Source organism: Perna viridis, chromosome 3 (genome assembly GCF_037379345.1).
Source record: "Perna viridis isolate PV_CMFRI_1.1 ecotype Kerala chromosome 3, ASM3737934v1, whole genome shotgun sequence".
Taxonomy (NCBI): domain Eukaryota; kingdom Metazoa; phylum Mollusca; class Bivalvia; order Mytilida; family Mytilidae; genus Perna; species Perna viridis.
In genome coordinates, this window is record NC_142447.1 from 18,832,927 (window position 1) to 18,845,756 (window position 12,830).

A 12,830-nucleotide genomic window follows, 5' to 3' on the forward strand; every position below is an offset into this window, starting at 1 on the left:
CGTTTACCTTACCGGTGCACCTGGTTCACTGGTCCATGCTCCCAGTTTTTAGTGGAGTCCGAGTTGCTCATTTGCTTTTGTTACTTTGTATGTATGATTTTAGTTACTTTATATTCTTTGTCGTGTGTACTGTTTTCCATATCTGTTCTTTGTCCCTGGAATGTATTCTTTTGATTACCGCTATAACCTTGGTTCCCTTTATTCTATGTATCAGTGTAACTTTACCCTGCTAACAAACACAAATATTTTGTATTTGATCCAACTGTTACCATATATCTTTTCAGATTAAGTTCTTTTATGGGTCTGTACTTAAAATGTGTAATTATTCATTCAAATCTGCCTGCTCTTAGGAGATAATCGACATTGAAAATACAGTAGATTCTATTGTATTTGAGTGCCATTTACAGAGTTATCTCCCTTAATTTTGAATTCTACAGTGCATTCTATATAATTGTTATCTCCTAAGAGCACTGGTTATATGAAATACTACATGTTTATTTCTGTTTATTATGGCATTTCAAACAAAATATCAAAAATAAAAAGATGTAGGCTTTTTACCCATGAATCACATTTTGCATGATCCTTAGCTGGATTGCTACTTAACCACAAAACAAACAAACACAAATGTCAAGAATGCAATGTATGGACAACACTGACATGACATAAATTCTCATATGAACATTTCCCACTGTCCAGTTGCAACCTCGGTCTCTTTTTAGTTGGACAATATAATTATAAATTTTTAATTTTTCCTAGGTACGGATTCGAAGTAAATTTGGCATCACAAGAAAAGAAAAATAAATTCATCTATTAATCGATGTTATATCAGTTATTGATATAGACGTTACGCATGTTGATTCTCCATCAAACACAAAACTGACTTAAATTGAACTGGTACCTAATTTTTACCGAAACCAGTTTAGCTTTTTAAGAGAGGGTAATAGACATAAAAATTATCACCCTCTGAGTCGTGTGATATAGCAGAATATCACCCTCGTATTGAACCAATAAAAATTCAGCAAATAGACATGAGGTATAATAATTAGGAGTAAACACTTTTTCAGATTATGAGTGAATGGCCCGATTTTACATATCGATAAATTTGGGAAAACAATGTTTAATCCTATAATAACAAAAATGTCTTGGATCAGTGGCGGATCCAGGGATGGTCTATCAAAGAGTTCCCATATCATATTTGACTTCTTATATATATATTACTTGGTGTGGCTGTATCTGTAACTCGGTGCAGATATTCTACCGTCTTACCCGGTACCATCATTAATTGTACTATCGAAACCGCTATCCATTACACCATGTGCTAATTTTAACGCTCTTGATTTACTTACGAAGAAAATAAAGTATTATCACTCGGTTAATGAAATCTATACTTCTATATAGCATAGTTTGACTTAGTGCAGGCGGTGTTGCCATAATTGTCGTCCCTGTGCTTACGTGTTTGATTGACGTAGGAGATTCAAAGAGCTCTGTTCCGGACATTGTTTTAGCGTGTTTCGAATCTCGGAAATATGCCAGTTCTCCTCGGATAGCGGGAGTATTTTATACATAATAAATGACGTTGAAAAGCCTACCAAATGACGAAACTGACATTTTCGCATCAACTTAAAAAAAATATTGCCTTTCCCATCATAGAAAAGCTATGCTTCAATTTGAATAATACAATCGCATCTAATTTGCGAAGTGTTGTTATGGTCTTGAGTAGCGAGCAGAACGGCGGGGAAAGAGCATCCATCTTTTTACTTTATTTAAAAGAAAAACGCGACTTCCCAATGAATTGTATGATGTAACAAACAAAATGAAATGAAGGGATTGAAGACAAATGTAATCATTGATAAAAATGCTATTTTGGTTTATTGGTCCCCATAATTGTCAAGATTCATTAATTACTTAGTAACTTTCGTTTTTGCTGTTTACGGAACAATACCTAGTTTAGCTGACAACCATTAGTCAAGCTCCGAAACAGCGTCTACGAATTATCTAGACGCTGCAAGACTATTATCAGAATATAATAGCATTTAAACCTATGATTTTTCAACACTGTATACTTCTATTCCTCAAACTTAGTTAAAATTCCGACTTAAAAAGATTGTACATCGTTGTTTTTCAAATAAAGACGGTGCACCTAGATACAAATATATAGTTCTTGGTAGAGATTCCTCATACTTTGGAAGAAATAATTCCAAATCATCTTCCAAATATACAGAAGAAGATGTTTACAAAATGCTGAATATTTAATCGACAACATATTTGTCCAGAGTAGTGGTAGCTTTTTTCAACAAACGGTCGGCATTCCAATGGGAACAAATTGTGCTCCTCTACTTGCTGACCTATCCCTTTATTTTTATGAGGCTGACTTTATAGCTGATCTGATCCGAAAGAAAGAATATCGTTTAGCTAGATCCTTTAATCTCAGTTTCCGCAATATAGATGACGTATTAGCTTTAAACATTCCTAATTTTGGGGATTTGATGCATCGCATCTACCCAAAACAACTAGAGATAAAGTATACTACAGACACTGTGAAGTCAGCCTCATATCTTGATCTACACTAGAAATCTATGGTAAGGGAAAACTATTGACCAAATTTTACGACAAACGTGATGACTTTTTATTCAAAATTGTCAACTATCCTTTCATTTGCAAAATCCCTTCAGCACCTGCGTATGGAGTGTTCATATCACACCTCGTACGTTATGCCAGAGCTTGCCAAGACTACACTGACTTTTTGTATCGCGCTAGAATTCTAACAAATAGGCTTCTTGAACAGGGTTATGTTGCTACAAAATTGAAGTCATCACTACAAAGGTTTAATGGTCGTCATCATGAACTGGTGGATCGTTACGGTGTATCCATATGCGCTATGAAAACTGATTTGTTCAATGTGTCATAGTTTTCCATTCCTCTTTCTTCTACCCGGACGACTTTTTATGAGGGACTCGGCGGGTGTTTCTAGAAAAGCAGAGGACGCTTACCCTACTGGTGCACATAGTCCATGTTCCCAGTTTTTAGTGGAGTCTGAGTTGCTCATTTGCTTTTGTTACTTTTTATGTATGATTTCAGTTACTTTATGTTCTTTGTTGTGTATGTCGGTTTTCCATGTCTGGTCTTTGTCCCTGGATTACATTCTTTTGATGACCGCTATAACATCGGTTCTCTTGTTTACTCTTGCAAATATCCATTTTCAGAAAACGGAAGGATCTTGCAAAGCCGTGAAAAATGATTTTACCGACGTTATTCTCTTGTCAAACAATGTGTGATTTTGATGATTTCCGAAAATTTTTAAAAGGGCCGTCTGTAGCGGTTTGTAAGGAGGGAAAAAAACTGTAGCTGTGTTGAGCTTAAATATCGGTGTTGGTCTTCTTATCAATTTTATTTTCACGCATACGCACATTGCTGTTGAGTTCAATTGGTAGCTATCAATATTGCAAATTTCGATATGATGTACATGTCTGTGAATGTGTAACCTCTCATCAGCAGCATTAGAACAAAAACATAAGTACATACCTAGAATACTGAAATATACAAAAAGTACACAGAACCAAAAAATATAGAAATAGGAAACCTCAATCAGCCCCGCCAAGATCGAACAAAACAAGTCAAAAGGGCAACAATATTGGTGAAGGTTCTTGTAAATATATTTGATCAATAGATATGCTCGTCCTGGAAATAAAAATTTAAACATTTGTGATTGAAAAACCTATTTATTGAAAACATATACAATACTATAAATGTTCAAAAAGGTCACCCACTTATATCTCTATCAGTTTAAACAACAACACTCAATGGCTAAAGTGATGCTAAACATTCCTATTGTATCAACGAAAGTACGCCGTAAATTTGGAAACAGTCACAAAAACTAAGTCACCAATAATAACTAATTATAACCAATAGCCAAAATATAAAAAAGGAAAAGTTCACTATTTGCATGATATAACTCAATCAAAGTTTTTTTACGTCCTTCATTAATTTGTACATTCTTGATAATTTCGTGTGCAAATTATTTCCTTTCTGTTGAGAGCGTAACTAGTGCGTCTATAACTGAGATATGACTTTCAAGCGGCGTCTTTCTTTTTTCATTTCTTTTCAACTTTTAAAAATTTGTGACAGGATATAAATTGCACTGTCCACCCCTTTGAAAATAATCGCTTTATGTAAGAATTTGGATAATCTTTTACTCGATCATAAAATTTCTTTAAGGATATTAATAGTTAACCTATATTATTTTTGACTTCAAAATTAAATTTTTCTAGTCGAAGAAGGTGTTTGTTTTCTTCCAAGAAAGTGCAAAAAAAGAACAAAAAAAGCTAACACGAACTCGAAACCAAACTTGTCATGTTTGTTTACAAGAACAAATCAGACATGAAATTATTTATCTGGAAAGTAAAGCATTCATCTCGACTAGAGTTGATAAAATACGGCGCTACAAACAAAGAGCCAATGTTAACACTGCTATCAGCTTAGCAACTTTTACCTGGTATAATATTGAATATTTACTTTTAAATCTGCTACAATCTATGTAAGAATTACGTGCATCAAAATTGACAAACCAAAAGAAGAGTGATACATAATTGATCTAAACTTAGGATAGGGGAATATGATCGGATGTGCCTCGAATTATTTATCTTTTTCTTAAGCCAAGTACAAATATATTATACTAAAAACTTACGAATAATTACTAGACATTCTGAAAGAATTTTTTGTGATACTATTATCATCAAAAATATAAAAGACAGTACAAGCGGTATACTTTTTAAATTTGTCAAATATACTTTCATTTTATTTAAGAATTTTCTTACTGCCAAAAGTACTAAAGTGATTTCCAGTCAACCAAACTAATCGACCATTAAGGAGACCTTTCCATTGGATCAGCACAAAGGATATTAACTAATTAATTATCGCTGCATACTATTTTACAATTTTAAGTGCATCTTTTAGTCTTTCGTTAGGCTGGTCCAATTAGTCTTTATCCATTATGTTTGATTTTAAATTCTGGAACTTTAAATGATAGGGTATTATATTTGATGTCAATTTCGCTGAACTGGTAAAGGTGTTGTTTTAGAGGCTAGTTGAATGTAGACAGTACGGATCGGAAATTTCTCATTATTTACTACATTTTGTTGTTTTGCTTTTTACAGTTGTGTAGGATCGTTATATCTTCCCCGTTTTTAATTTATCATTTATTGGTATTTTAATAATAATATTTATATTAAATGTGCTTGTATTTGATTTTGCTTAACGTGTACCACCTTTTAAATTATGACATTGACATATGCTGAATTAAGCTTTGACATTTCAACGAAAACATAAATCTGAGATGCAACAAAATATTCTTATAACAGTACATTGACAACTGCATTAGTTTACTAGTTTAATCATAAATTTATTTCTTTTTAGTATATTGGGTTGATTTACGATGCACAGAACAATTAAGTTGAAGATAAATCTGTTAAACCACATATTTTGCTAAGCTGACCATAAGAATCTAATAGAAGTGTTATGAAGGTGAAACGAGTTTTTGCCCTTTTGTTGGCCTTTGTTACGTCAGCCAGAGGTGTATGGATTGAATTTCCAAAAAGAGGTGAGTAAAGTCTCATATTACAATTCAAAATTTAGTTTTATAAACATTGTCAGTTTCGTGTATACCCAGTTGAAATATATTTATTTCGAAAATAGCGTATCATATTGTCATGTGTTTGGTTATGAACAGTTGAGCACGTTCATAAAATCTGTTTTAACCCACCATTTCCAGCGGGATTGACTGTACCAACTCAAGACCATTGCGGTTGTGTCCCCATTTTTTCAGTTTTTGCGTCAATACTGCCATTTGGAATACGGACCTTTCCTTTTTTACTATTCCTTTTGACCATTAGGTGGGAGTTTTCACATATCAACTTTTTTTTATCTCTTCTCGCTTACATTACGAACAGCTGAAGGGACAAATTCTTGATCTCAATGTTTTGCCTTTTTGTATATTTTAAACAACAGAACTTGCTTTTTAGAAAATTGAAAAAAAAACACGTACTATGGATTCAGTTTTAATCGTCAATTTTGTTCTTAATTATAAAAGCGACTGGTTTTGCGTTCTATTTAAATTATGATTAACCAAATAAGAATGAAACGTTTTAAGTGTAAGTGTTTGTACAATGTAAGAATCAGGCAAAATGGGAAAAATCAGAAACATGCATGTCAAAACCCCACCGATCTGACAATAAAATATCACTGAAGGATGCTTTATCTATTTGAAAAGACCATTATTTGATCTCTGCATCATTGTTTTGCTCAGAAATTTTTCAACGGAACCTTAGAAAAATGAGGTTTTTGACAGACTTATCTGACTCTGAAATGTTCATTTTCAGTACATTTCCATGCTATTGTAACTCAATGATCCTCAATGATGTGGAATTTATTTCTGTTTTCTTTGATTCTGATGGTGCTAATAGTCAAATTAAAAAATCAAAACGATGTTTTTTTATACCATGTTTCACCTACTGCCTGATTTTTACAGGGACTGACACTTAAGCTAAATACGAAATAAATACAGCGAAACATGTCTATACCATAACCTGTTGGGTGACCTGTGATATAAGGAACCTTAAAAATGTCTGGTTAAGTCAGGTATTTGGATCATGCATGTTTCACTGCATACTTTATAGGAGAAGAAAGGGACTGTTACTATGCTGAAATAGGCTTTTCAATACCACTGAATTCTACAGTAACAGTTTGGCTTCCTTATTGCCTGCGTTGTTCATGCGAAAAGACAGGAAGCTGTTCATCGTAAGTATATGTTACAAAACATTTTACTTTCACGACGTATTCTGATAAAATAGAAAAGAAAGATACAAAGAATTGTGAATTTCTCATTTGCTTTCGACTTAACCATAAACAAGTACTTACGATTGAATCAATATTCTTTGAATCAAATACAACAAAAGCATAACATCACTTTAAAATACAAAACAAATATATAAAAAAAACCAAAAACAATGCTAGTAAAGTGTACATTTCGGTATTAATTACTGCATATGTTTTATAATGCCGTGGCGGATAACGCAAGAAAATGGATAAAACGAGAACAAGAAGACATTGATTCTCTGTCAGAGTTGTTAAATGCCGTCAGGTCTTTAATTTTGAAACGAATGCATTTTAAGTAGGTCAATGAGTGCCAACTTAAAATCAGTTTTCACAGACCCGATGTAGCAAAACATTGTCTACTATAAATGACAAATATGTTGCACAGATTCCTCATACTTTGTAAGAAATAATTCCAAATCATCTTCCAAATATACAGAAGATGTTTACAAAATGCTGGATTTTTTTAATCGACAACATATTTGCCCAGTGTGGTGGACGCGTTTCTCAACAAACAGTCGGCATTCCAAAGAGAACATTATCTACTCCTCTACTTGCTGACCCTTTCCTTCACTCTTATGAGGCTGACTATAGCTGGTCTGATCCAAAAGAAAGAATATCGTTTAGCTAGATACTTTAATCTCAGTTTTCGCTACATATATGACGTATTATCTTTAAACATTCCTAATTTTGGAGATTTGATACATCGCATCTACCCCAAAAAACTTGAGACAAAGGGTACTGCAGACACTGTGAAGTCAGCCTCATATCTTGACCTAAACTTTACGCCGGTAAAGGACAAATATTGACCAAACTTCACGACAAACGTAATGACTTTTCATTCAGAATTGTCAACTTTCCTTTCATCTGTGGCAGCATCCCTTCAGCACCTGGGTATGGAGTGTTCATACCACAACTCATACGTTATGCCAGAGCTTGCCGAGATTACACTGGCTTTTTTATATCGCGCTAGAATTCTAACAAATAATCTTTTATAACAGGGTTATGTTGCTACAAGATTAAAATCATCATTGCAGAAGTTTTATGGTCGACATCATGAACTCGTGGATCGTTACGGTGTATCCATCTGCGCTATGAAAACTGATTTGTTCAACGTGTCATATCCTTTCCTCTTTCGACTACTCCGGACTTGACTTTTTATGACCAATTCGGCGGGTGTTTCTAGAAAAGCAGAGGACGATTACCCTACCAGTGCACCTTGTCCATGCTCCCAGTTTTTAGTGGAGTCCGTGTTGCTCATTTGCTTTTGTTACTTTTTATGTATGATTTCAGTTACTTTATGTTCTTTGTTGTGTATGTCTGTTTTCCATGCCATGTCGGGTTTTTGTCCCTGGATTGCATTCTTTTGATTACCGCTATAACCTCGGTTTCCTTGATTACTCTACTCTTTCATGTAATAACTTTCATCACAGCATGCAGCAAAAAGGAAGATAGAGAATCGAAATTAATAGTCAACATAAACTATTCATTCACAAATCAAAATAGGAATTCAAATCCAGTAACACAGAAATTTAAATAATTATGTGCAATACAAGGCTAAGTGATTTTAGGGTTTTGAATTTAATGCTCGTGTAAATGTTGATAATCTGTTTATGGTATACCTAATGTCAGACAAGTTTAATTGTTCAGACACAAGAATATGCTTGAAGTTCTCAAAAATCAATAAACGGTTAATGGGACGTTCTTTCTTACCTGTATACTTTGATTTATATATACCTTTTTCAATTTTTGACTGGTCTCCGATCGCAATATTTAGTACTAAAGTATTCTACACGTTACAATTATAACAGTGGCTAGTAGTTAGTACCCGAAACAAGGTCCTGGGAACCAGGATACCATTCTTTTTATTTTGATGATTGTTGAATTTTATTAAGCCTGCTGCCCTGTTGTTGGTTTGTTCTATTATGTTATTGATCAGATATAGACAGGCTATAGAGCATAAATCATTGGAACGTTCGTGTAAACCAAACATAAATCTGATGGAAGTGTCTTGTTTAGTTAGATTAATTTCATTCTGTTTTGAATGAATGCTGAAATCGAATATACCGTATCACAAGCATATCAATTATTACAAGAGTTATGCCCCCTAGCGTACGAGTGGCCTCTTAAATCACTGTATAAACTTTATTTATCGGTTCAACAGACCCATACATAAATGTCAAAGGCAATTTTAGCAGGCAATATTCCTTTTGCCAATTTCTATTTTATGTTGTTATTTTTTCTAAGTTTTAGCTCATAACATCACCTTACGAAAAAGATAGAAATAGTTATTAAATATAGCATTAACATCAATAATAGAAATTACCTAAATATTTCAGAACTATAATTTTTACGCTTGATACTTAAAAAAACAATCAATTTTGAGAGATTTGATACATTTCGTTTTTATAGACTGTATATGACGCCGACACAATTTCCCAACAGTTGTAAACTCATTTATATTGGCTGCAAACCGAAAGTAGTGAAGAAACAAGACGAAGATGTAGAATGTCACTTCTTTGCTGCAGTTGGATAGGAAATGTTTTGCGTTAAATAGATAATTTTGTTTTCATTATATATTTGACTATTGATTGATCATGTGTTTAATTTTGGCCTTTCTTATCTTTCAAGCTGTTTCAATATATAGAAAAGGTATTGAACAAAACAAATTGTATGGTCCATTCAAATAAACTTCCATCCATTGTCTCATTCTAATCGGCGTAACACAGACTTACCAACCAACCAAGAAACAAACTTTTCTATACTGCTAATGTTTCTAAACAAAATGTTTTATATAAGTCGATGTCGATTTCGAAGAATACATACAAATCTGTTGGGCAATTCATATTAATAGCATGTTACTTATGTGTTACAGTGTTTGATATTAACATTTCAATCTTGTATAATGTAAAACGTGAGAGCATTAATGGAACAATAAATATCTATGCAATATATATGCATGTTTTATAACACAAAGGGTCATGAGGGTCTCAGTAGTGATTAGGTAAGTCCATTGTAACTACACAGATGACAAAAACAAAAAACAAACAAAAAATAGAATACAGTAACTAGCTTTTTATTTAAATTAAATCAAAATTAAAGTAAATAATGATTCACATAATAATCAAGAAAAAACGTATACTATGCGCTAGAGTTACACTGTTGTCAGATAATATTATAATACGTTTTCTGTAGAAAAGATCTATACTATTTATGGTATCAGCATGCATCATGACCAATTAAGCAACATCACACTAAAGTGAAGGCTTTTCATTGAAGGATTTAGAAAATACATTTCTCTCCTGTATAGATTTGGTGCCGCAAAATATCTAACATATAACATTTTGTAACTTTTAAATACTCAAAATACATAACGCACCATGCCTGCACAAGTTTCTTAGGATTTTGTTTGTTTGTTTGTTGGGGTTTAACGTCCGAGCAGCAATATTTCAGCTATATTCAGACAATGAACATGAAATTGATGATAAAATGAACATGAAATGAAAAAAAAAAGATGGGTCACAAGGATAATAGGGTCGACAAACTTTGATTGCCACTGGAAAAAGGGGGGATGGGTAAGGTCGGGCAATTTAGCCTCCTGTGGCGGAGCGCAAAGGTTCCTACTCCTATCGAATACCACAGCAGGGTTCTTTAACGTGCGAGGAATGTGGCATCTTTCCCAACACGGTGCACCACTATGGTTTGCGGTCAGGTTTTCCGTATTATAGCCTGACAACCCCAGCATGTAACACGCCAGGGGTACCCCATTCCACCACCTGGGGCACACATCCCAGTTGCTCTGTGGGCAGAGCGCCTAGCCCCCCGGCTAGGTTTCTGAGCACTATTTAGTCGCCTTTTACGACAAGCTTAGCGCTGCTGCAGGCCTATTCTTTTAACATCCGGACCTGCACGGGGCAAGTTTCTTAGGAAAACATTACTTCAAGAATCTCTAAAGAGCCTGAATCGCTAACCTGGCTTGATAAGCAACATTCTATTTTTTTTGTAAAACCAGACGTGTTGTTTTTTGGATAAAAATTCCTAAAAAAGATTTATTGGTTTTAATTAGTCTAGCAGTTTCAGAGAAGAAAAGTGTTGAAAATTGACGAACGACGGACGACGACAACGACAACGACGGACGCTAAGTGATGGCAAAGGTTCACATGGTCATTCGGATCAGGTGAAGTAAAAAGCGCTCGGCCGTTTTCATGTTTTTCATTTACTTAAGGGGATTGATTGACATTTGGTTTTGCTACAATGAAGGTATAGATCAATAAGTAAATTATAATCATTGTCAACATTTACCAACTAAAATGTATAAAAACAAAATTGTTTTGCTTAATGGGGTACGCAATTCAGTATGAACTTCTTACTGCCAATGCAAAAGCACCAATCATATGATTCTGCAAATTTCGATATGCTGTAAATTAAGTATTCTTACAATTTACCACCAAGTACAGAAATATTAATCTTGAATATGGATATTCCATACGTTATTCTATATTGAAGCAGTAGCCTATCACTACCAATCATGTAAAAGAAACATGTCAAGAATTAACTTGAAGATTTCAAAGAAAATGAAAGGAACTCTGGGTACTTTCAACGCCCTTAAATGATGGTAGGTTGATTTAAATATATAATTGAGATAAACTTTCAATTAACCATCAACGAAATGAAAGGTTCTGTAAGTATATTATAACTTTTTTTTATTAATTTGTTTTCGGCTTTTATTTATATTAGGTTATATATGAAATGAACGACAAAACGTACTTATTATACTTTTACTTAAGGATGCACTAAGTCGGAAGTTTCAATTGATTTATACAAATATCAAATGATTTGCATCACGACGTAACTTTAATGTATTCTACCTTCAAACGTTTTCTGGTCGTCACTATGACTCGCGGATCGTTATGTTGTATCCATGTGACAAAGAGTTTTGCTCTTTTACTTTCTTTCTATGTAAGTTTTATTTTGGTTTTTTCATGTCCTTAGTTGTATATGTCTATTTCACCTGTCTAGTTGTTATCCTTTGAATACCGTTCAAAATATGATTTCCTTGATGACCCTTTCTTTCAGTTAGAAGAGATAATAGTTACATTTTAGCTGATGCAAATATCTGAAGTATTTAAGACCATAACGTCTATTTTGTACTGTGAGTTTCAGAAAGTCCTCGCTTCCGTATGGCCTCTAAGAGCAATAAAGGATATTTCATCAAATTAGGTAAAAAAACATACCACATACTTATCTTGACATATTTGAATGCAAACGGTGGAGCCTATTGTAAATCATAAGAACTGACTTTCATATCTAAGTTATAAACGGTCAAAAGGAATAATAACTGGTAAATGCATAGTGACGAGGTAAAACAGAACAAAAAAACATTACATATTAAGGAGGTAGACCTAGGGTAAGGGACACAACTTTTGAAATCACTGACATGTTTGTATCATATTCAATTTCACCAAAGCCTTTCAAGCTTTCCATTGAAACAGAATGAAATCAGTCCAAGTTACGTAGATGCTTACATGGGATTGATGTACAATGGTAAATGAAAACGAATAAACAATGATTTTTAAGAGTTATGTCCCTTACCCTATGTCTACCTCCTTAAACACATACTGTCTGCAAATAAGGATGGTATAAAAGATTACCACACGAAGGAAGAATGAGACAATATACACAATTATTTTATCTAATTTAACAATAATTAAACATAATACTTATTTAAATGGGAACTTAGCAATACCTACAATATTTGATAGGTATCGGATATGTTGTCATGTTCTTAAATTTTAGAATTGAAGTTAAATCCAGGAATAAATGCAAATTCAAAAAAAATCTCATATATCGAACAACATTCAGAATTAATCTCCGATTAACAAGTGATGATAGAAACTCACTGAAAACGTTGCAAACGCTCTCGAAAACCACACGATTCTTATAATGTCGGAAAAAAATAGAAT

The 12,830-nt window shown here is 33.5% G+C and overlaps 1 protein-coding gene across 1 annotated transcript; it reads left to right on the plus strand.

Annotated features, from left to right (window-relative positions):
• The first annotated feature begins 5,480 nt into the window (after window positions 1-5,480).
• On the plus strand, window positions 5,481-9,934 carry LOC148621319 (uncharacterized). Its single transcript, XM_088573988.1, has 3 exons — window positions 5,481-5,596; window positions 6,672-6,792; window positions 9,280-9,934. Exons 1-3 carry the CDS (start codon window positions 5,515-5,517, stop codon window positions 9,401-9,403), a joined length of 327 nt encoding a protein of 108 aa, XP_088430114.1. The 5' UTR covers window positions 5,481-5,514; the 3' UTR covers window positions 9,404-9,934.
• Window positions 9,935-12,830: the final 2,896 nt, after the last annotated feature.

What these genes read in the sequence shown, in the direction of transcription:
- LOC148621319 (XM_088573988.1), top strand. Translation starts at nt 5,515, where the DNA reads ATGAAGGTGAAACGAGTTTTTGCCCTTTTGTTGGCCTTTGTTACGTCA. An exon ending in GATTGAATTTCCAAAAAGAG is followed by an intron (nt 5,597 to 6,671) that starts GTGAGTAAAGTC and finishes CATACTTTATAG; the next exon opens with GAGAAGAAAGGGACTGTTAC. An exon ending in AAGACAGGAAGCTGTTCATC is followed by an intron (nt 6,793 to 9,279) that starts GTAAGTATATGT and finishes TCGTTTTTATAG; the next exon opens with ACTGTATATGACGCCGACAC.